At 64.6% G+C, this 21,925-nt stretch overlaps 1 protein-coding gene across 6 annotated transcripts; it reads right to left on the bottom strand.

The window, feature by feature from the left end:
• Window positions 1-3,646: 3,646 nt before the first annotated feature.
• ZNF787 (zinc finger protein 787) lies at window positions 3,647-21,441 on the bottom strand. 6 transcript variants are annotated; one of them, XM_051830583.3, is made up of 3 exons: window positions 18,967-19,368; window positions 8,639-8,727; window positions 3,647-5,097 (listed from the first exon to the last, which is right to left on the bottom strand). In XM_051830583.3, exons 2-3 carry the CDS (start codon window positions 8,715-8,717, stop codon window positions 4,028-4,030), a joined length of 1,149 nt encoding a protein of 382 aa, XP_051686543.1. In that variant the 5' UTR covers window positions 8,718-8,727; window positions 18,967-19,368; the 3' UTR covers window positions 3,647-4,027. The 6 variants fall into 6 exon arrangements, with proteins under 6 accessions (XP_051686543.1, XP_051686542.1, XP_089176115.1 ...); XM_051830582.3 differs by having other exon boundaries at window positions 8,639-8,730; window positions 18,967-19,363; XM_089319989.1 differs by lacking the exon at window positions 3,647-5,097 and adding an exon at window positions 8,266-8,416 and having other exon boundaries at window positions 18,967-21,441.
• Between the last annotated feature and the right edge of the window lie 484 nt (window positions 21,442-21,925).

Here is a 21,925-nt window from a genome sequence, read left to right as displayed (position 1 = left end):
TTCCAAATTTTTATACGTTTTAAAAAATACTTACTTGAAAGAGGAAAAAGAAGAGACAGATCTTCTATGTGCTGGTTCCTGCCCCAAATGGCTGCAAAAGGCAGGGCTGTGCTGTGCCAGAGCCAGGAGCTTCTTCCAGGTTCCCGCGTGGGTGCAGGGGCCCAGGGACTTGGGTCGCCCTCTGCTGCTTTCCCAGGCACATTAGCAGGGAGCTGGATGGGAAGTGGAGCAGCCAGGACTCAAACCAACCCCCATATCGTATGCCGGCACTGCAGACCATGGCTTAACCTGTTGTGTCGCTTCACCGGCCCCAAAATAACTTTAAAAAATAAGATACACATCATCATTTAAAAAAAATCATCTATTATTTTTCACTTTATGTTTCTGTGTGGGAGCAAACTGTTGAAATCCTTACTTAATGTATACTAAGCTGATCTTCTGTATATTAAGATAATCGAAAATGAATCTTGATGTGAATGGAAGGGGAGAGGGAGTGGGAAAGGGGAGGGTTGTGGGTGGGAGGGACGGTATGTGGGGGAAGCCATTGTAATCCATAAATCGTACTTTGGAAATTTATATTCATTATATAAAAGTTAAAAAAAAAGATACACAGGTCTGCCTGGAAGGATCATATACGTAACTATGTACTTTTAGATGTATGATCACTGATACACTATCAGTTACGTAGTCATGTGGTACATGGATCAGTGATGCAGATGACTGATAAACATGCGCTGTGGCGTAGTAGTAAAGCCGCCATCTGCAGTGCTGGAATCCCATGTGGGCACCGGTTTGAGTCCCAGCTGCTCCACTTCCGATCCAGCTCTCTGCTATGCCCTAGGAAGGCAGTGGAAGATGGCCCAAGTGCTTGGGCCCCTGCACCCATGTGGGAGACCTGGAGGAAGCTCCTGGCTCCTGGCTTGGGATCGGTGCAGCTCTGGCTGTTGTGGCCATCTGGGGAGTGAGCCTTCGGATGGAAGACCTCTGTCTCTCCCGCCCTGCCCCACCTCTCTGTAACTTTCAAATAAATAAAAGAAATATGCAGGATGAAGATAGATGACTGACACACAGGTGATAGGGGAGACAGGGATGGAGACATGAGTGAGTGCGTGATATGCAGGTGGCCAAGTAGCTCATGGGGTTATATGCCTGACAATTTAAAAACTTTGTATTCACTGCATACCTCAAAGGCTCGTGTTGGGAGAGAAATGGAGAATCCGAGAGCTGGTTTGAAAGAAAGGTCTGGTAAGTTTTTCCTCCCCGTACCCATGCTTGAAAAGTGATGAAAGGTAGGGTTACCTGACCGGATCCCTCTCGCAGTCCCCAGCAGCCCGGGTGGCATCACCCACAGCAGCGGGCTTCCTGTTTCTCCAGCATCACAGGCAGACGGGGCAGTGCAGGTACAGACATTAGATTCCGACTGTAAGCTCTGCAACTTGGCAGCTGGGAGGACCCAGGAAAGACGTAACGCCACCTCCCCCAGCCTTTTCCCTTGTAAACTGGGAGTGATGCCGGGCCTATGACCCAAGCTGAACACCATCGTGGGGCGCGGGCTCTGTCCGCGGTGCTGAAGGAGCCGACCGAGAGGCCCTGCAAAGTGGGGAGATTCACAGGAGTGTGTCCATCCAGGCAGGGGAGAAGTGAAATCCGTGGAGCCAGAGACAATCCCCTGCGCCCCCGCAGCCTGAGACCAGCAGACGGGGAAGGAGGGATGTATGTACACCACACACACAACACATACACAGACCAACAAGTGCCTACAAACGTGCATCCGCTAAAGGATGCACACAGTGATAATCAGACACATGTACACACACGGGCACACATGAGTACAGACATACCAAGACACAGACACAACATACAACTCAGATATATACAGACATGCAAACACACACGCACTCGTCCACATGTACTCATGTGCACATGCATGCTCACAGCCACACACACACATGCACTGTGTGTACCTCTCCAACAGTGGCCTGGAGCACACCAGGCACTGAGTGGACAGTATCATCATGACCGAGGAAGCTCGGTCACCGCCTGCTCCGCCTCTCCACCCCAGGACTTCCTCCTGGGAACCTGTGTGCGTCCCTTGGTCCTCTGCTGTGTGGCTCTCCTCCCACCTGCTTCCCACCCCCATGCCGCAGCAGGAGCTCCAGGAAGGGGAGGGCCAGTGCCTGTGGAGGCCACTGCCGTGTGCCCCGTGCCCGGCAGGCGCTCAGCAGACAGACGGGAAGGTGGAGTCGAGCCAGTGGAGGAGGTGTGGGTTGTGGGATTTTCAGATGGAGGCTCAAGGCCTTACAAATCGGCCTCCCGGGCAGACTGCTCCACCTCTGTGCCACCTCCACCCTGGGCACAAGAGGAGTGGCCCCGACCGTAGAGGGTCTCTGCAGGGGGACAACTGAGTAATGGGCACGATGCCCCCCCACCACACTGCAGGATGGGAAAGGCAGCCCCCCTGCTTCCTCTCGTGCGTCAGGAGAGCAGCTACGGAACAGACCCGTGAGCACTTGGACAAGAGCCCTTCCCGTCACCTGAGCGCCCGGCAGGCACGAAGCAGGAGCTCACACACACCTGCTGGCTGCGTGCGGGGTGCACGAACAAACTGGTGAGTGATACAGGACACAAAAGCAAAGGCTGGCCTCTTCCCACGCAGGAACATCTGCCCAAGCACTTCATTTTCTGTCGAAGTGACCAGGGCCCAGAGGAGGGACAGGGGGCAGCTCTGACTGGGGGAGCCCTCGAGGGACAGGCCAGCTCAGAACCCAGGATCGGCGAGGGTGGCCTGCGTGCCCAGGGTCGTCCAGCCTGCACCCTTCCCAGGACGCCACGTCCTGGGCAAGCAAGGGGAGGAGGCTGACCGCAGAGTGGGTACTGTAGCGTCCCCCCACCCCCGCCTCCTTCTGGTCTGAGCTGGCCCAGTGATGGGGCCACCTCCCTCCCTCCCCCAGCCTGGGAAAGCACCCAAGGCCGGCACCTAAGGTTGGCACTGGACAAAAGGGACCCCTGGACACCCAGCAGGGTCTCCTGAAGTCTTTGCTCACCTGTGCCGGTTCTGAACATAGCCCCCACCCCCCTGGAAAGAGATGCAAAAGCTCTATAAATAAACTGAACTGCAGCACCGAGCTCAGCGAAGCCACGGCCACCCTCCGACCTACACACCCGCCACGAGCTCCAAGAAGCCCTCCCTGCCCTCGTGTCCACGCCTCCGAGCCCCCGCGTGAGGCTCCCACCAGGACCCCCACTGGATGTCCCTGTGCCCCTTCAAGCTCCCCTCTGACGAGAAACCTTTCTCTCCTCCGACAGAAAAGGCGCCTCCCAGGGCTGCTGCGTCCTTGTGTGCTCTGGCTCTTCCAGGACCTCCCTGAAGGGGAGACCCCGCAGCTGCTCCCAGGGCAGGTGCACGGCGCCCTGGTGGACTGTGGGTGGCCCTACTCTGCCCCTGCGGCCGAGGGATGGTGCCCACGCCTCTGGCCTCCGCCATCTTGGTGAGTAGTGGCCACTTGAAGGGGCTGGAGGCGAGGTCCAGGCTAAATCTTCCAGGCCCCAGGCAGCAGCAGGCTGGACCACCGGGCTGGCTCCTGAGCTGTGCGCCTCCACTGGGCCTCTTGTCCTCCCTCGCGAGCTCAAGAACCACGCAGGCAGGGACAATTGAATAGTGCCATTTATTGTCCCCGCCAGGCCCGGCCTGAGGACAGGGCCGCCACCCCCGCCGCTTGTCTTCACGCCTCCGCCACCCACACCGAGGGATGGGAGCCAGGCTCGGGCTGGAGGGCACAGACTGGACCCGCGAGGCCAGACAGCCGCTGGGAGGGGCCGAGAGAGGCGGCATGCCGATAAGAACATTCCAGAAGGTCGGAGCAGGAGACTGCGCCCCTCCCGAGGGTGCGGTGGCCGCCCACCGTCCGGTTCCGAGGCCGCCGAGGCCGCGCACCCCTCTGTCCGTGCGCCCTGCTCCCCAGGTCTCGCACGCCTTCCCCGCCAAGCCCGAGGGGCCCTGCCCTGCGCCCCCCCGGGCTCCCCACCCCTACCGGCCCTCCTCGGCCTCCCCGCCGCGACACTCGCCGCACCGCCCGCCGGCCGCCTCAGCCTCCTCCTCCCCGCCGGCCCGGTAGTAGCTCTGCCCGCAGTCGCTGCAGACCGAGGGCGCGCCCACGGCGTGCACCTTCTTGTGTCTGCGCAGCGCGGCGCCCTGCACGAAGCCCTCGCCGCACTCCACGCAGATGTGCGCCGGCTCCTCGCCGCCCGCCGCCCCGAGCCCGTCCCCGTGTTGGGCGCGCTGGTGGGCCAGGAGCCCAGCCCCGTGCCCAAAGCCCTTCCCGCACTCCACGCACACGTAAGGCTTGGGTGCCGGGGCGCGCCGCGACCGCGGCCCTGCCGCCTTGGCCCCCGCACCCGCCACAGCTGCAGCCGCCGCGGCGCCCTCGCCCGGCGCGCCCACCACGATGATGCCCTCGCCGTCGCCCACCGGGATGGCGATCTCGCCGTCCGCCGCCGCCGCCTCCTCGGGCGCCTTGGCCCGGCGGACGCTGGCCGCCAGCACCTTGGCCGCCACGCCGGGCCCGGACAGCTCCGGGTGCAGCCGCAGGTGGCGCGCGAGGCTCTTGGGCTGGCTGAAGCCGCGGCCGCAGCGCGGGCACACGAAGGGCTTGAGGCCGCTGTGCGAGCGCCGGTGCTTGGCCAGGCTCTTGCTCTGCGTGAAGCTGCGGCCGCAGTCGGGGCAGGCGTAGGGCTTCTCGCCCGTGTGGATGCGCTGGTGCTGCATGAGGTTGGAGCTCCAGCTGAAGCGCTTGCCGCACTCGGAGCACGCGTACGGCTTCTCGCCCGTGTGGATGCGCCGGTGCTGCACCAGGTGCGAGCTCTGCGAGAAGGTCTTGCCGCAGTCGCCGCACGCGTTGGGCCGCTCGCCCGTGTGCGTGCGCTGGTGCCGCGTCAGCTTCGACCAGTGGCTGAAGCTCTTGCCACACTCGTTGCAGATGTAGGGGGCGGGGGGCCGCGGCCGGGGCGGGGGGCCGGCCGGAGGCGCGGACTGGGGCGGGGACAGCTTGGTGGGCGGCCAGCTGGGGACGTCGTCATCGTCCATGATGAGGATGTCCACTGCAAGGCAAGAGGGGGAGGGCGAGGTCAGCGAGGCTCGGCTCGGCTCGGCTCCCCCGGCCAGGAGCCCCTGCCCTGTGCGGGCACCTCACGGGGCGCGCCTTCTCGGCGTCCCCGCGGCCTCACGAGGTGGCTGGGTTGAGCCTGGCCGTCTGCCGCCCTCGCTGGGCCCTGCAGGGGGCGGGGGCGCTCCCTGGCACTTTCCTGAACCGTCCACATGTTCGTCCCCCTTTGCCCCTAGGAGGTGCTGGCTGACCCTGCGCAAGGGTCCCTGCGAAGATGCTACGGAGGGCGCCACCTGGCGGCCAGAGCAGAGCCAGACCTCGGGCCACGCGCTCTAACAGGACCACGAGACCCGGCCTCCTCCGGCAGCAACTACTCCGGCCACTGCGGGGACCAGGCAACAGTGGAGCCCCGGGGAGGTGAGGAGCGGGCGTGGGGCCACATCCTCAGCTTCACCAGCACTGGAGAAACACCGAGAGTGGAGCCCCCCCCCCCAGGCAAGCGTGGGAGAGGCAGGGCTGAGCGAGCCGCTGTCCCAGACTCACTGCTTTCTCCAGTGGGTGTTCAGTGTAGTTACGTGAGGGCAGTCTGACCGCTCAAAAGGTGGGGCTCCTGCTCGGGGTGCAGACTCCTGGGGACAGCACGGCTGGTTCTGAACCCTCTGTGTGAGGAGAGCTGCCCAGGGGCGAGGGGTGGGGGCAGCTGGGCAGGGCCTGGTGCCTCCTTGGCCACACAGGGCGAGGGGTGGGGGCAGCTGGGCCGGGCCTGGTGCCTCCTTGGCCGCACAGGGCGAGGGGTGGGGGCAGCTGGGCCGGGCCTGGTGCCTCCTTGGCCGCACAGGGCGAGGGGGCGGGGGCAGCTGGGCCGGGCCTGGTGCCTCCTTGGCCGCACAGGGCGAGGGGTGGGGGCAGCTGGGCCGGGCCTGGTGCCTCCTTGGCGCACGTCTCAGATACAAGGCTGGCGAGGCCCACCTGAGACTGTCCTCTGAAAGAGGATGCAGATGGCTCCCGGGGAGAGACCAGCACAGTGCAGAGCACAAAGTACCCACTCAGCAGCAACGGACAAGGGCGCTTTGGCCACAGCAGCGGCCACCCACAGCCGAGGCCGTGAGGGCCGCAGCCCAGGGGTAGCTCCCTGAAGCTGCAGCTGTCCGGCATGTAGTAGGTATCGGAGCTGAACACACCAGGACCAGCGCTGGCCCAGGCAGGACTTCCCCGGGCCCCACGCTCAGCAGCTGCTGTTCCTGCAGCCCAGGCCGGCCCACCGGGACCCACGACTGTCCAGCAGGGCCCCAGCGCCCCTGGCCACCGAGTGTGCACAGAGCGCCTCCTGCTGGTGGTGCCCCTGCAGGCCAGGTGCTCAGTGCCCTCCTGCCGGGCTTCCAGAGAAGGAACGGTTCCCACTGCCCCGTGTGCTAGCCATGGACGCACGGACGTACACGCCGTGACGGCTCTCGGCCTGCTGCCGCCATCACTCCGGCTCTGCCCCCCACCCCAGGAGTGCGGGCAGGATCCTTCTGAGGGAACTTGGGCCCTGGCCCCTCTTCAAGTCCCACTGCAGACCTGCAGATGGCCCAGGACTGCCCGGGGCATGTGTCAGCAGAACTGCCACCAACCTTCTGGGAAGATAAAATACCACCTGTGCTCACTCTGCCGCTTCCCACAGCAACCAAGGTGTGCTGGGTGCTACCTGGCCTTGGCGGGACACGGCTGCACCCCTCCCTCCCCACCCTGGTTCGCAGGCCCCATGCCGGCGTCGGGAGCGGACGCAGCCCCGAAGGGCTGCTCCCACCCCCCCCAGCACCACTCCAGCCCTGTGGTGTCAAGCACACCAGCTGCTGGACTTCCCAGGGGCTCGCGTGTGGTCGGCCTGTGCCCCGAGGACATGGAGTCTGCAGTGCCAGGCCGGCTCCTGGGGGGCAGTGCGGGGACAATTCCGCGACAGCCGCGTTCACTTCCCCGCAAGTCATCTGCTCACTCGGCTCTGAGCACGATCTGAACCCGAGTCCCCAGCCGGAGCAGGAGGCCTCCTTGCAGGCGTGGTTACGGGCGGGCGGGTAGGCACGGCCGGGGTGAGCGCTCCCCTGGCCGCAGTGACTCCGGAGGCTCCTTTCTCATGGGCAGGACTCCGAGCCGAGACGCCCAGGCAGGCTTCGTCTGGGAGACTCCGTCGGTATGCAGTGTCGCCGTCACCCGTGTTCTCTGCCCCTGGGCTTGCACTGCTCCAGCCCTGTCCTCGGGCTCCCCCGGGGGCTCTGCTGCAGGCCGTGGCCCTTCCTTCGCCTGAACCTCGGCAGTCCTCGGCTTGGCTCTGTCCTCTCACCACGACCCTCCCCTTCCCGGGGTTGGCTGCAGCCCTGCTCCGCTCCCTGGTCTGCACGGGCGCCTTGCCCGGCTGTGCTCACGCCGGCCTCGGGCCCAGGGCATGCCTGTGCGGAGGGCTCTCCTGAGCACCGGGGAGGCGCTCTCCCTCCTTGGGGGCTGGCACACGGTGGTCCAAACTCCGCCTCTGCCCTCCCCTCCCCAGGCCCTGCTGCCAAGGACAGGACCCAGCAGGGCACCTCCACGGGACAGGAGTCCCGGCCAGCGTGCCGGTCCTTCCCTGACTGGGTCACAGCACTTGCTGCTGCTGCTGCAGGCTTTCCAGGGAACACAGGCTGCCTGCTCCCCCAGCCTCGCCGACACCACACAGCCTGGCTGGCCCACCCCCGCAAACTGCATTCCGGAACATTCCCAGGGACTCCCTGGGACCTTAGAGGTGTGTGCCGTCTGGTTGCTGTTTGTTTGTACGTGGGGCCAGCTGCGGCATCTGGTGAAGGCCCTCGAATGGGGCTGTCTTGTGGACAGGCCACGTGGAGGCTGTCCTCAAAGCCTGAGCGGCTCTGCCCCCGCCTCCAGCAGGCACCTGTGCAGACGCAGAGCCGCGATCCTGGGCTGCAGGGAGTCTGCGAGGTGCGGCCCCGTCAGTGATCATGCCCCACTGGACCTCGAGTCCTTTCAGGTCTGTCCCCTCCCGTGCATGGCCCAGGAGCGCAGGCTCACCCACCCAGCGGCTGGCGGCAGCGTTGGGAAGGGAGAGGCCATGTCACCCCCCGCAGATGTGGCCTCTGGTCCCTCCCAGGCAGTGCGGGGCAACTAGCTTGACAAAGTCTGAGGAGCACCGAGGTCAAGTGTGACAGCAACGATTTATTGAAGGAAAGAAGCAGGTGCAGGGTGCCCCAGACCTCGTCCTGGGCCCTTCTCGTCACAGGGTGGTGTCGCCTCACTGGGCGGGCCGGGGGAGGCAGGGGTGGGTGTCTCACTCAACCCAAACGCTGCTTCATTAAACAGGTCATGTTACCAACAAGAACCCCGTATTCAGTCTTCCCTGAAGAACGGGCACCCGCCCTGGGACTGCCCCCCCCCCCCCCCCCCGTCTGGGTCTGACCCGGTTCCCTGCCAGGAACATCCAGGATGCTGGGGAGGAAGCCGGGAAAGACGACGTCCAGCGGGCAGGAAACCTGGGCCCGGAGTGCAGGGAAGGGGGTGGGCCGCCTCACCTGGGTTCTCGTGGCTGGCCATCTGCTGGTCCTCGGAATCCAGCGGCCCCGGAGACCAGGCCTCCTCCCGAAGCTCCATGTCTGGGTCCCTGCTGGAATGGGCAGAGGACGACTGTTCACCGGCTGCAGTCCGGGGCACCCAGCAGACAGGACTCGCGGCTTCCAGGCAAGGGTGGCGTAGAGGGGCCCTGGGGTGGGGACCACGGCTGGAGGGACCGAGAGGCTCCCACCCGGGCTCCACCTCCGAGCCTTGGCGTCTGGCAGGCAGGGTGGAGGGCCGTGGTAACTGAGGAAGTGCCCATCACAGAGGCCAGGACCCTGAGTGGCACGCCCCCCCCCCCCCCCCCCCCGTGTGCAGGAAAGGAGGAAGCAGGGCAATGGGGAACCTCCACCGTCCACCGTCCCGGCCTCCAGACACTGAAGCTCGTGTGCTGGGAAGCTCCAGTGCAACCTGGGGGCCGACGCGGGGCGGCCACATACGAGAGTCGACAGAAGCTCGCGTCTCCTGCCAAGGGCAGCTTTGAGGAACAGCCTCCCTACCCCACGACCCAGCCATTGCGGTCCACAAACCCTGACTGGCGAGGCGAGGGCACTGTCCGCCTGCGTGCCTGCTGTGCACATGGCACGCGAGTGTTCGTCCCCGGTCGGTGTTCACACCTCCCCTGGGCCACGCGACACCCCCCGCCCCCGTACGGAGGAACACGCCTGTCCTCCACTCACACCAGGGTGGTGTCTGGCTCCTGAGTAACCTCACTCAACACCTGTGCACGGCTTTGCTGTCCACACACCAAGCAGCGCCCTGGAGCCCAGACAGCGGTGCTGTGCTGGGAGAACCCGCCCCTCCCAGGCCCACAAGCCAGGGCCCCTGTTCCCACAGGGCCTGCCAGAGGGACATGCACCCCCCGTGGGCGCTGTGACCGGAGCCGGGGATCTGACTCGGCCCCCAGGGACACGGATCCCCCAGTTCTCCCTCTCTGAACGGGACATCACTGTCTCAGCTGCATGTAAAACCCAAACTTTCTCACGGCTGGGGGAACATGGAGCAGAGATCCATCAGTCCCACAGCCCCTTCTCCCTGCTCAGCCCTGTCCCCACTCTTCCCCTCTACTTGTCAGCACAGGGGTCCCCTCAAGGGCAGGTGCTGCTGCCAACGCTGGAGAGAGCCAGGCAAGCAAGCCCCCGCAGCGGAGCAGACGTGCCAGGAAGAACCATGCCGCGGGGAGGCCTGGGGCCCAGCGGAGCAACCAGGGAAGGAAGGGGCCCTGAGGCAGGCAGTCCTGGAGGCTGAGGATGCTCTCCTCCCATGCACTGCAGGGGCGGGTGAGGCAGACCCTCGGGGCCTTTGTGCCGGGACTGGCACAGCTGGGCCAGACCCAGGTGGGGTCCAGTGCACACCAGGGCTCCTGGCTCTCCACAGCCCGCTCAGCTTCTCGCTGCCTTACACCTGTGCTAGCTGAGAGCTGTGGGGTCCCCAGCGCCCCTGGGAGCACCAAGCACAGGCAGGGCGGGGGAGAATGGTGGCTGAACAGCTGAGCCAGGGGCCCTGAGTCCCAGCCTGTCCTTGCAGCACCGCAGTGCTGGGGGCAGGCCCCCGGATGGTCATGGACAGCCCCAGCCCGCCCAGGCAGGCCCCCAGACAGTCACAGACGGCCCCGGCCTGCCCAGGCTGGTTCCTGGGTGGTCACGGACGGCCCCGGACCGCCCAGGCTGGTCCCCGGATGGTCACGGACGGCCCCGGACCGCCCAGGCTGGTCCCCGGATGGTCCCGGACGGCCCCGGCCCGCCCAGGCAGGCCCCCGGATGGTCCCGGACGGCACCGGCCCGCCCAGGCAGGCCCCCAGACGGTCACGGACGGCCCCGGCCCGCCCAGTCCCACTCAGTTTGTGTGGGCTGCCGCACAGGCTCGAGCCCGACCACACCCCACTCCCCAGAAGCCACTAGAGGAACCCAAATCCCTGGAAACGCAGCTTGCAGGGAAAACGTTCATCAGCGCAGGCTCAGAACAGGAAAGGTCTGGAACGATGCCCGGCCCACCGACCACCGCCCAGGGCTGGCTGCTCCCCACCCCCATGCAGTGTCCACCCTCCCCTCTATCCTTGCCGGCCTCGTGGTCTCCCACCCTCACACACCTGCTGCCGTGACCAGGGAAAGACTAAAGGTCGGCTGTGCTGGCGGCCGTGAGCTAGTGATCAATCACTGGGCGCCACAGAGGGGCGGACCCAGCCCCAGACCAGCCCCAGGCATGAGGGTGAGCGTGACCAGACGCCCCTGAGAAACACCGCTGCCCGTGGAGCACACTGTCCTGGTACCAGAAGCAGCTGTGCCCACAGGAGCACACCTTGAGGAATCCCCGTTGTCCCAGCAGGGCTGCCTTCGGCCAAGCCTCCCGGCACACGTACGCGGAACTGGCAGGTGCCGCTCTGCCTTTAACCTGCCTCACGACAACTTCATTCTCCAACCCAGGCTAGGGCTCTGCCTGCACCGACAGGCCGGGCAACCGTGGGATCACACACATGCCGCCGCAGGGACGAGAGCACACTGTGACTGCAACAGCGGCCACCACGGGCGAGCGCCACGCCCACCCACAGCCTCACCACAGCAGCCACACAGAATGGGCAACCGTGGGATCACACATGTGCCGCCGCAGGGACAAGAGCACACTGTGACTGCAACAGCGGCCACCACGGGCGAGCGCCACGCCCACCCACAGGCCACAGAGGAAGGGCTGCTGAGTGCAGACACTCGGAACGGGGCGCCCACAGGAGCGAGTGCTCGTGGGCTGGGTTTCTCCTGGGGTGAGGGCTGTCTTGCAACTCTGAGGGTGCATTAAAAACCACCATGCTCTGGCACGTGAGTATCTTTTATTAAAAACAATACACTTTCAGATCCTCTGGTTACAACATCATAAACATTAAAATTAAGGAAGGGGGTGAGCCAGCACTACGCCATAGTGAAGCCACAGCCTACAGTGCCGGCATCCCATATGGGCGCCAGTTCGAGACCCAGCTGCTTTTTTTTTTTTTTTTTTTAAGATTTATTTATTTGAAAGTCAGGATTACACACAGAGAAGGAGAGACAGAGAAAGGGAGGTCTTCCATCCACTGGTTCACTCCCCAATTGGCTGCAACAGCCGGAGCTGCGCCAATCTGAAGTCAGGAGCTTCTTCCAGGTCTCCCACGTGGGTGCAGGGGCCCAAGGACTTGGGCCATCTTCTGCTTTCCCAGGCCACAGTAGAGAGCTGGATCAGAACTGGAGCAGCCAGATCTCGAACCAGCGCCCATATGGGATGCCAGCACTACAGGCGGCAGCTTTACCTGCTACACCACAGCACGTAAGTGCTCTACTTCTGATTCAGCTCTCTGCTGTGGCATGGGAAAGCACTAGAGGATGGTTCAAGTCCTTGGGCCTCTGCACCTGTGTGGGAGACCTGCAAGAAGCTCCTGGCTCCAAATGGGCTCAGCTCTGGCCATTGCAGCCATTTGGGGAGTGAACCAGTGGATGGAAGACCTCCCTTCTGTCTCTGCCTCTCTGCAGCTCTGACTTTCAAATAAATCTTTAAGAAATAAATGGGCAGGAGGACTGGAATTGTGGTATAGTAGGCTAAGCCTCCGCCTGAGATGCCAGCATCCCACATGGGTGCTGGTTCGAGTCCCAGCTGCTCCTCTTCTGATCCAGCTTCCTGCTGATGGCCCAAGTGCTTGGGCCCCTGCACCCACATGGGAGAGACCCAGAAGCAGCTCCGACCATTGTGGCCATTTGGGGAGTGAACCAGCATCTGGAAGACCTGTCTTCCCCTTTGCAGCTCTGCCTCTCAGATAAATCAATCTTTGAAGAAAAAAAAAACCAGGAAGGAGCCGCCATGGCTACTGGGGCTGAGGCTGCCCTGGGCTCCTCTGCCTCAGGGAGGAGGCCTGGGCAGCGTGACGCAGTGTCCAGAGATGGCCATGACCCTGAAGGCACCTGAGCCAGCCCAGAGGCCAGGCATGATCCCTGCGGCGGGCCAGCAGCCTCCCTGGAGGACAGACAGCGGGGTTGCAGTCCACTGCCCTCCAGCTGGGAATGTGTCTTATGTTTGGACATCACACTTTCTGTGACCACAACACTGAGCAGGGCCGGTGTCTGGCCGCCCGTCATACTGCAGTGCCCCGTGCGGGCCCCGCTCCTCTGCTTCTGCTCCACCCCTGTGGGAGACCCTGCTGGGGCGCCAGGCTCCTGGCTCTCCAGCCCCAGCTGTCATAGCCATGTGGGGACTGAAAACACAACGACCGCCTCCAACGCCAACATGAGTGACAGCTGGATCTTCACGTCGTGACAGCTAAACACCACCCCAGCCTCAATGCTGCCCGTCCGTCCACCAGGCCCACAGCGCAAGAGGCGGCTCACAGACCTGGGGAAGCCCAGCGAGGCGGGCGGGAGGCCCCAGCTTGGAGGCGAAGCCCCGTGGCTGCTGGCTGCACTTCCTGATCATTTCATCTCTGGGGTGTGATCTGTGCAGCACAGGGAGCTGGGGCCTGTGCTAAGGTTGAGTTGTGCCTCTGATCCTCTTCTCTGGTGAGAACCCTGGCCCAGGGAGGGTTGGCACCCACCCCGTGGGGGAAAGGCCAAATGAGAAACACTCCAGCAGGTGGAGAGACCGAAGGGAGGAGGAGAATTTTATGTGGCCAGCAGGGCGTGGCGATGGCTGAAGAGTGACTGGCCGTGGGCAGAGGGAAGGGTCTGTGTAGGTGCAGGCTTCAGCCGATGCACGGCCAGCCCGAGGTCAGTGCAGTGACCCGCGCCAGCCTCGCCACACCTCCCAGAACGCTGCAAGCAAGCCGGAGGACGTGGCCAGCACCTCTGCTCGCCCTGGCCCTGGCTGTGCTCTGCAGAACGGGGCCTCACTGAGCTGTCTGCAGGATTCCCCAGGGGTCTGTGCACAGGTTCAGAGGACGTCAGCTGCTCACGCCTCTCCTGCCCCCATCCAAGGTACTCAGGGCCCCCACTCAGGATCTCCTAGCTTTTCAGGGCAGGATGGGGTGGGGGTGGGGCACTGTAAACCCTCATCCGTAGAGTGAGCAGAGAAAGGGAGGAGGCACAGGACCGGGGGCCACAGGGCAGTTCCTGACCCAGTCTCAGGGTCCAGCACATCTCCCTGGAGGACACCCCCAACTCACTGTCAAGGAAACCCTGGAAATGTGAGGACCAAGCTGATGCCTGGGCCCCCAGCCCCTGCCCCGTCCTCTCTGACCCGAAATCAGCCTCCCCTCACCATCGCAGCAGGCCCCTGAGCGATCCAATTAGCGCCCGGCACTGACAGCGCTATTAACCTCAAGACAAATTATTGTTATTATTGTTGTTAGGAGGTCCCACACAGCCCTGGCTGCCAGCCCGCCAATTATCCCTCCCTTTCTTCTGCTGCCAACCTCGGCTCCCTGGGCTGCAGGAGGGCTCCCGGGCAGCTCCTGCTGGAAGTGGGGCCCCTGTCTCACCCCTGCTTTCCCCTCCCCACACCCTCAGCCCGCCCAAACTCTCCCGCCCCTGTCCCTCCTGCACAGCGAACTCACCCCCACTGCACACAGCCCTGACTGGTCACCACCTCCGGTGGCTCCTACAGACAGCAGCACTGCCACACGGCCACGGCACGCACACCCCTCCCCTGCCTGAGCACCCCAGCTGTGCCGCTTCCCTCTCTGCTCCCTCCTGCAGCCCTCCTTCCCACCCTGATCCTCCCAAGTCTCCTCCCATACCAAAGACCAACTGGTCTGTGTAGTCACCCAGCGGGGCTGGCGTTCTGGTGCAGCGGACAGAGCCGCCACCTGTGTGGCACACATCCCATGTGGGCACTGGTTTGAGTCCCTGCTGCTCCACTTCTGATCCAGCTCCCTGCTAATGGCCTGGGTAAAGCAGTGGTGGACAGCCCAAGTGCTGGGGCTCCTGCACCCGTGTGGGAGACCTGGAGGAGGCTCCTGGCTCTGGCCTGCCTCAGCCCTGGCCACTGGCAGCCACTTTGGGAATGAACCAGCAGCTGGAAGATCTCTGGGTGGGTCTCCCTCTCTTCCTTTAACTCTGCCTCTCAAATAAATACATAATCTTACCAAAAAAAAAAAAGTCACCCAATTCAGGAAAGCCAATCAAACCTCTGGGCGGGCATCTGTCCACCCACACCCCTGCACAGTGTGCACGAGCCGGGCAGGCGGGAGGCCCAGAGCTGCCATCCCCGTGCCGGCACCTGAGGAATGAGGTCACACGTGCTCTGTGGGTGCACCCGAGAACGTCGTGCTTGGTGAGAGGAGGCGGACACGGAAGCCCGCACTCTGCAGGACACGGAAAGTGCTCCGCAGTCGGGGGGGGGGGGGCGCACAGTTCAGTGAACACACCCACAGCTCAGGGCACGGGACTCAGAGAGGCTGCGGCCAACCAGCACCGTGCACACCCCGCCGCTCAGCCTCAATCCAAGTTCCTCCCCAGGCCCCGCCGGCCCCCCTCTCTCCCCACCAAGTGCCCCACCTGCCAGCCTCAGCCACACTGCACGCGGAATCCCCTTCCCTGCCAGCACCCCAGAGCCCCAGCTCAGGACCCCACCGTCCCGGCTCAGGACGCCTCGCGAGCGTCCCCAGTCCACCTCCTGTGGCAGCCTGGCCGCTCGCCCCGGGGACGTCTCCGCCACCAGAGACTGTGCGCTCGGCCATGCTGCCTCTGCCTGCCGGAGCCCTGGCCTGGAGCAAAGCAGGGCTGCCCGCTCCTCCCGCCCCCTTGTCCCTTCTGCCTCTTCCTCCCCTCTGGCCCGGGTCTCAGCTGACCAGGGCGGACACAGGACACGTCCCAGCGCCGCCCCTCCAGCTCCAGGAGACAAGCTGTGGGAACATGCGGCCACCAGTGCCTGCCGCCTCCTGTATGTGGAGGCGCTGGGTCTTAAACTCTGCCTGAAAACTTAGAAACGAGAATGCTTGGGGCCAGCACTATGGTATAGCGGGTAAAATCACTGCCTGCAGTGCCGGCATCCCATATGGGTGCTGGTTCAAGTCCTGGCTGCTCCACTTCTGATCCCGCTCTCTGCTATGCCCTGGGAAAGCAGTGGAAGATGGCCCAAGTCCTGGGGCCCCTGCACCCACATGGGGGACCTGGAAGAAGCTCCTGGCTTCTGGCTTTGGATCGGCGCAGCTCCAGCCACTGTGGCCATGTGAGGAGTGAACCAGTGAATGGAAAACTCCCCCCGCTGCCTCTCTGTAACTCTGCCATTCAAATAAATAAATAAATCTTTTAAAAAAAGCTCTTCAGGCCAGGGATTAATAAAAGATTCAGAACACACCTGGCGCGTACACTAGGGACTAAGCACCTGGGAAGCCACGATGGGTCGGCACCATGGGGGGCGGGGCGGGGGGCCGGGGACTGTCTGCTCCTCCCAGAGCAGCCAACACAGCCAGCAGGCATCACACACCGACACCCCCAGGCTGGGCAGTGGGGCAGGGCCAGCATTGACAGCGCTTCCCCTGGGAAGCCTTCCTAGATTACACATTGTGTTCTCAGGCACGCAGAAACCTCCCGGCCCTGGGCACAGGGTACTGTAAGCTGGTACGCCCCACCCTGGTCCCCACAGCCCCCGCCCGCCGCGAGTGCTTCACCTGCCTTACAGGGTGAGGCCAGCAGACCCGCCATGGCAGACAGCTGAGGTCCGTCCAGACCAGCGGGCGGCTGGCGGGTTGTTAGCCAAAGCACAGTCAGACCCAGGCCTGCCGGACCCTGGTACCGCTCCCTTTACCCCCTACCACAGAGGAGTCGAGGCCCCCGGGGAACCTGGCCTTCCCGCTACAGCACCTCCTGTGGGTCGCCCACGCACGCGGTGCACCCCAGCTTCAGGCATCCATGGCTCTCATCTGGTCTCAAATCCAGGCCAGGGCTCCATCTCATGGGATGACCCTGGAAGATGGGGGCTGGAAAGGACTCCCCACTGGACATGGGAGCAGCCAGTCTTGGGAGCCCACAGGAAGAGAGCAGGAGAGAACCAGAATATGCCAAGAACAGGGCCCTGAGACAGGTGCGGGTCGGCGCCTGGGCTGGGGCGGGGCCCCTGACGCCCTGTGGTGGCCACAGACCGCAGCGCTCAGCACCTGTGTCCTTGCCCTCTGTGCAAGTCACCTCTGCTCCTGCCGCTACGCTGGCGGCCCTCAACCTGTGTGCCTCTCCCAAATCCAAGACTGACACCTGAGAGGCCTTCAAGCCGCCTGTCTCCCCGGACCCCACTCGGAGCCACAAGGCACAGAGGGGTGGCCTTAGGCAGGGGCTGTCCTGGACTCACACACGGACCATCCCAACTGCTGCAGGGCCTGGGCCTCTGACCCCTGCTCCTAAAACGGGGGCCACCACCTCTGAGAACTCAGGACAGTGAGTGCTGGGCACCAGGCCAGGCCTGCCGAGCGCCCAGCAAGCAGGAGTCATCAGCTTGGTCAGTCTAACCAAGTCCTGGCGTCAGGCACAGCCTTGGGGAGCAGCAAACAAAATCCCAGGATGTGGGGCTGGCCGGGAGCTGAGGACAGACCCCAGGTGGCCAGCCGCTGCTTCCTGCATCCCCGCCCAGAGTCCTCCCTGTAAGCCCCAGGTCTCCTCCGCCTGGGCTCCAGTCCACCTCCCCACCCCTCTGCCCAGAGCACGGGGGCCCAACAGTCTCCCCGCTCCAGGAACAGGCTGAGACCCTGCTGGGTGACCCAGAGCTGCCCACCACCAGGGGACCTCGGGGCCCTCCTCCCACACCCAGGCTGAGCCCCTCAGCACAGCACCGGGGCAAGACCTCATGGGCTGCGTTTATTTGGGGAATTGTGACCACGGCCTCCGCTCCAGCAGGACAGAGGAACCATTCTGGGAAGGGGAAGTGCCACGTCCAAGGTCACAGAACAGGAAGAGATAAGCCTAGACCAGTCCCAGGACAGCCCGCCCACTTCATGCCCATCTCCTGGGGCTCTGCCAAGGGGCCAGTCCCCCGACGGCCACCCTCATCTGCCCAGGACAGCACCGAGCTACTGAAGTCACCTGTCCAGGACCACAAAAGCAAGCGTGGCGGAGCTGGGTTCTGAGGGCAGGCCTGTCTGACCCGGGGCTGCCACTCATTCTGGCACTTCACCAGGGGCCAGGCGTGGGGACGGCCCCTCCCCTCCCGCGGCTCTGCGGAGGCAGAGCCTCATGACCTCACCTGAGTATGGGGGGCAGGGGGGAGAGGGCCAGGGCAGGCGCACACACGCAGGCGGGCGACTGTCGACGGCATTTGGCCAAAGAGGCTTAGAGCCCTCGGAGGACCTAAGCCAGGATCAAGGCGCCGCGCTCCCCCCCGCGGGGGCCACAGCTGACCCTAAAGGTCCTCCGCACTGTCCAGCTGCGGACGCGGCCCCAGGAAGCCACACACACACACACAAACCCGAGTCACCAACCACCCTGCCTGCACGGGGCTGGGCCAGGGGGCCTTCCTGGAGCTCCCACGGCCCCTGGACACCTCCGTCAGAGCCTCGGTCCCCGTGAGTGACCACCACCCAGGTCCTGGTCTCTGCCTTCAACCCCACCCCGTCCCCCGCACGAGCCCAGCAGCGAACAAAGCTTCTGTCCACTCCGGCTCCTGCCTCAGTGGGTCACGAGCCCGCATAGAAACTGGGGTCCGGCTCGGCGGCCAGCTCCGCCGACCCAAGGTGGGCTTGGCGAGCCCGAGGGGCGGGCCCTGCCCCGCGCACGGCCAGCGGCCTCGGGGAGCGCCGTCGGGCCGCAGGACACGCGGTGGCTGACCTTGGCCCAGCCCTGCCCCTCCCGGAACGAATGAATGGGCCTCCCGCCGGCCCCAAATTACCCGCCGGGTCAAGAGCCACGCGCACACGCCCGAGGCGGCAACGGGGCCCCGCGAACTTGAAAAAAAAAAAAGAAGGGAAGGAAGCGGCTGGGGCGCCCCGGGGGCCGAGGCCGGCCGGCCAGGGCCGACCCTTCCCCCACCGGGGCCTCAACTTCCCCCGGGAGTCGCCACCACTTCCGGCCACGACCCGCCGCGGAGGCCCGGGAGGTGGGGTCGGACGACGCGGGCCCCGCCCCGGGAGGCCGCCGAGGGGACCCCCGCGACACCCCGGGGCCGAGCCGCCCGCCCGCCGCGCCCGCGCCCGCGCCCGCGCCGCCCGCGCGTCCCCGCTGGCGGCGCGCACGCGCACTCCCCGGCCGCGCGCCCACTCACGCCCCCCCTGCCGCGCGCACGCGCACTCGCCGCCCAGGCGCGCTCGCCCTCCGCCTTCCCAGCCGCCCACCCCCACCCCGCCGTCCGCAGCCTGCTCCCCGACGCGCGCGCCCACCTCGGCCGGGGCCCCAGCGCGCGCGCCCGCGCTCACCTCCTCGGTCCCGGGGCCGCCGCGCCGCGCTCCTCCTCCTCCTCGCTCCTTCCTCGCGGATGGTGGCAGCGGCGGCAGCGGCGACTCAGACCCTGGGGTCAGGGGGACGGGCGCCCAGGCCGGAAGTGACCTTCCTGGCCGCTTCCGCCCGCGCCTCCCTCCCTCGGGCCGCCACCCTGTCCGCGCCGCTCTAGGAAGCCGAGCCCCGCGACCCCTGGCCGCCGGCCCCCCGGCTCTATGGTGCCGAGCCGGCGCCCGGGGGAGCCACTTCCGGACGCATCTAGGACTCGGGTCCTCCGGCCCCGCTCTATGGCGCCTCGCGCCGAGGGGCTTCGGCCCCGCCCTCCCCGGACAGGACGCGCGGGCTCGGCCCGTTAGGCGGAGACTTCCGGGTGTCAGGGGCGTCCCCCCGCCCGCGCCGCCGCCGGCCGCCCGCGCCTGCGCGCTCCGCGCCTGGCGCCCGCCCCGGGCGGGGGGAGCGCGGCGGAGAGGGCCGCTCGCGCCTCGCCGGGTCCTCCCGGCGTCTCTGTCGCCGTAACCCCTTCTCTGCCGCCGCCGCCTCGGAGTCCTCCGCTGGGGGTGGGGGCTCTCCCCGGTCATCGCCGGGGCCTCGCTCGCTGGGCATCTCTGTCCTGTGGTCCCGGGAGGAGACCCGGGCGTGGGAGTGGCGGGGCCGGGAGCCGGCGTCCGGCCCGGTGAGGCCGGTGTGAGCGCCGCCCGCACGTCCTGCCGGGTGCGTTCGAGGAGACGGCGGGCCCGCAGCCGGCCGCCGCGCGGTGCCCGCTGGACACGCCCTCACTGCCCTGGAAGCCGTGCTGGGCCCACCGGCCCGACGCGGGGTGGGCTCCGCAGACGCCTCCCGCACGAGCGGGCTCCTGCGGCCCTGCACAACCGTGTCCCGGGAGGTCGCCTGCGCCGGGGCACGGGTTCCCCCCTGCGGAAGGGGAGTTGGGGGGACAGCCGGCGCTCCCGGCCAGGTGTGCCTGCTCCGTGCGCTGTGCGCGTGAGGCTGGGGACGGCTGAGTTAGTTGGGGAAGCCGATAAATTCCAGAACTCTTCGTGGCCTCAGCCTTTCTCCTTTTCTCCCTCTGCCTCCCCGTCCTTATCCTTGACCTTGACGCAGGAGACACAGAAGGGCTAACTGGGGAAGGTGAGAAAAAAGTGCAAGCTTCAGAAAGACCCCCATTTCGAAGCTGTCCACGAATAGAATAATGACCAGTGGCCTACGCGGAGCCCCCCCCCCCCAATAAAAACACAGGTGGGGCCTCTGCTGGCCTGCTCCTGTTCCCCTCGGCGGTGGGCTTTCTCTTCCCATGATAAACCTACGCTGTCACCTACATGAGCCTCATGCAGTTCATGGTCTGGCGTTCCAAAGGACCTGGTCCCCCCCCCCCGCCCCGTCTACTCCCACAACACTCTTGCGGGCTGGATGTGGACAATACCAGGCCCCAAGGAAGCAGGGGGGGCTCAAAGACCTGGGTCCCTGCGTGACCCTGTCCGCCTTGGGCACTTTCTGCCAAGCTTGTTACGTGATGACTAGAGGAACATGCCAACACCCACCTTGCTAGCATCTGCCAAGAAGTGGAGTCGATCCCAGCGTCCACTGATGGATGCACGGGTAAACCAAAGCTGGGCGGACAGACAACGGAGCCTCGCTTACCCTGTGAAGTGGAAGGAAATTCTAATACCCGTTGCAACCGAATGAACCCGAGGACATCCTGTCGCAAAAGGACGAATACTGTGTGATTCTACTTAGAGGAGATACTTTGTCAAAGTCCTAGAAAGTACGGGGGTGACTGCCCCAGAAACGGGCAGGCTGGGGGAACCGGGAATGGGAGTTGGTGCTTAACAGGTGCAGTCTGGACACAGATGGTGGTGACGGCCGAACAGCTAGGTGGATATAACTGACGCTGCTGCACTTACACTTAACAGTGCTTAGGGCTGGATCCGGTGATGTGTATCTTGCCACAATTAAAAATGTTTTTATTTTACTCACGTGGGGGGGGGGTCCATCTGCTTTCACTCCCCAAATGTTCACAAGGGCCGCTAGGCTGAGAACAAACCCAAGGGCCAGGGACTCCATGCAGCTCTCCCGTGTGGGTGGCGGGACCCAGCTACTTGGCCCGTCACCCCTGCCTAGAAGGGGCTGCAGTAGCCGGAAGTGGGAGTCGGGAGCCAAAGCTGGAAATCAAACCCAGGGACTGACTGACCCAGGATGCGCACATCCTATCTGCTTGGCTAAGTATCTGTTCTTTTAAAATGTAAGAAACGGACTTCTTTTTAAAAATTTTGTATTTACTTGAAAGGTAGAGAGAGGGAGAGAAGGAAGAATTCTAAGGCGCTGTGATCACTATACCGCATGGGGCTCTTTGTTAGCCCGGCTTTGCACCGCCCTAGCTAACAGGGTAACAGACTGAGGCAGTCAAAACAATGACCGAGCTCCCCTTGGAGGTTCATTAGCATCTGGATGGAATTTAAAGCCCCGGGACTCTAAGTCCCAGGGCGGGCGGGGTGGGAGCGGGCTGTGTTTGAGATGGAGAGTGGCAGATAGAGCACGGGGCGTCGGACCTGAGCCGGTCACACAGGGCCTTCCCTGCGACCCCTCCCTGGAACTGAGAGAGGAGGCTCCAGCCTGGTTTCCCACCGGGGGGGGGCGGGGGGGAGGAGGGACCCAGTCGGCCGTAGGAGGAAGTGAGGCTGTGCAGCGAGGGCAGGGGTGGAGGAGAGCGTCCCAGCCGAGGCAGGAGCCCCAACACGCTGTCCTCCCGAGGGTGGGCTGCCCACTGTCCTTCCCTTGAGTGTCTCTCTGACTCCTTCCAGCAAACCTTTGACAATGTCCCTAGTAGCCAGAAAAGCCCCAGTCTCCTGTGGCACTGTGTGTGTGCACGGCACACATCCTTCTTGCTGGGTGAGAGGAGATGGGCTGGACCAGGGGAGTGCCAGGTAAGTCTGGATGGTC

The sequence above is a fragment of the Oryctolagus cuniculus genome, chromosome 18, assembly GCF_051225735.1.
Source record: "Oryctolagus cuniculus isolate XC-2025 breed Fujian yellow rabbit chromosome 18, ASM5122573v1, whole genome shotgun sequence".
NCBI classification, from domain to species: Eukaryota; Metazoa; Chordata; class Mammalia; order Lagomorpha; family Leporidae; genus Oryctolagus; species Oryctolagus cuniculus.
This window is presented reverse-complemented; position numbering and strand designations above follow the sequence as displayed.

Bases quoted from the DNA above. Each gene is read 5' to 3' on its own strand.
- ZNF787 (XM_051830583.3), bottom strand. From the start codon at position 8,717: ATGGAGCTTCGGGAGGAGGCCTGGTCTCCGGGGCCGCTGGATTCCGAG. The intron at 5,098-8,638 runs GTGAGGCGGCCC...CTTGCCTTGCAG, and splicing joins GGCCAGCCACGAGAACCCAG to TGGACATCCTCATCATGGAC.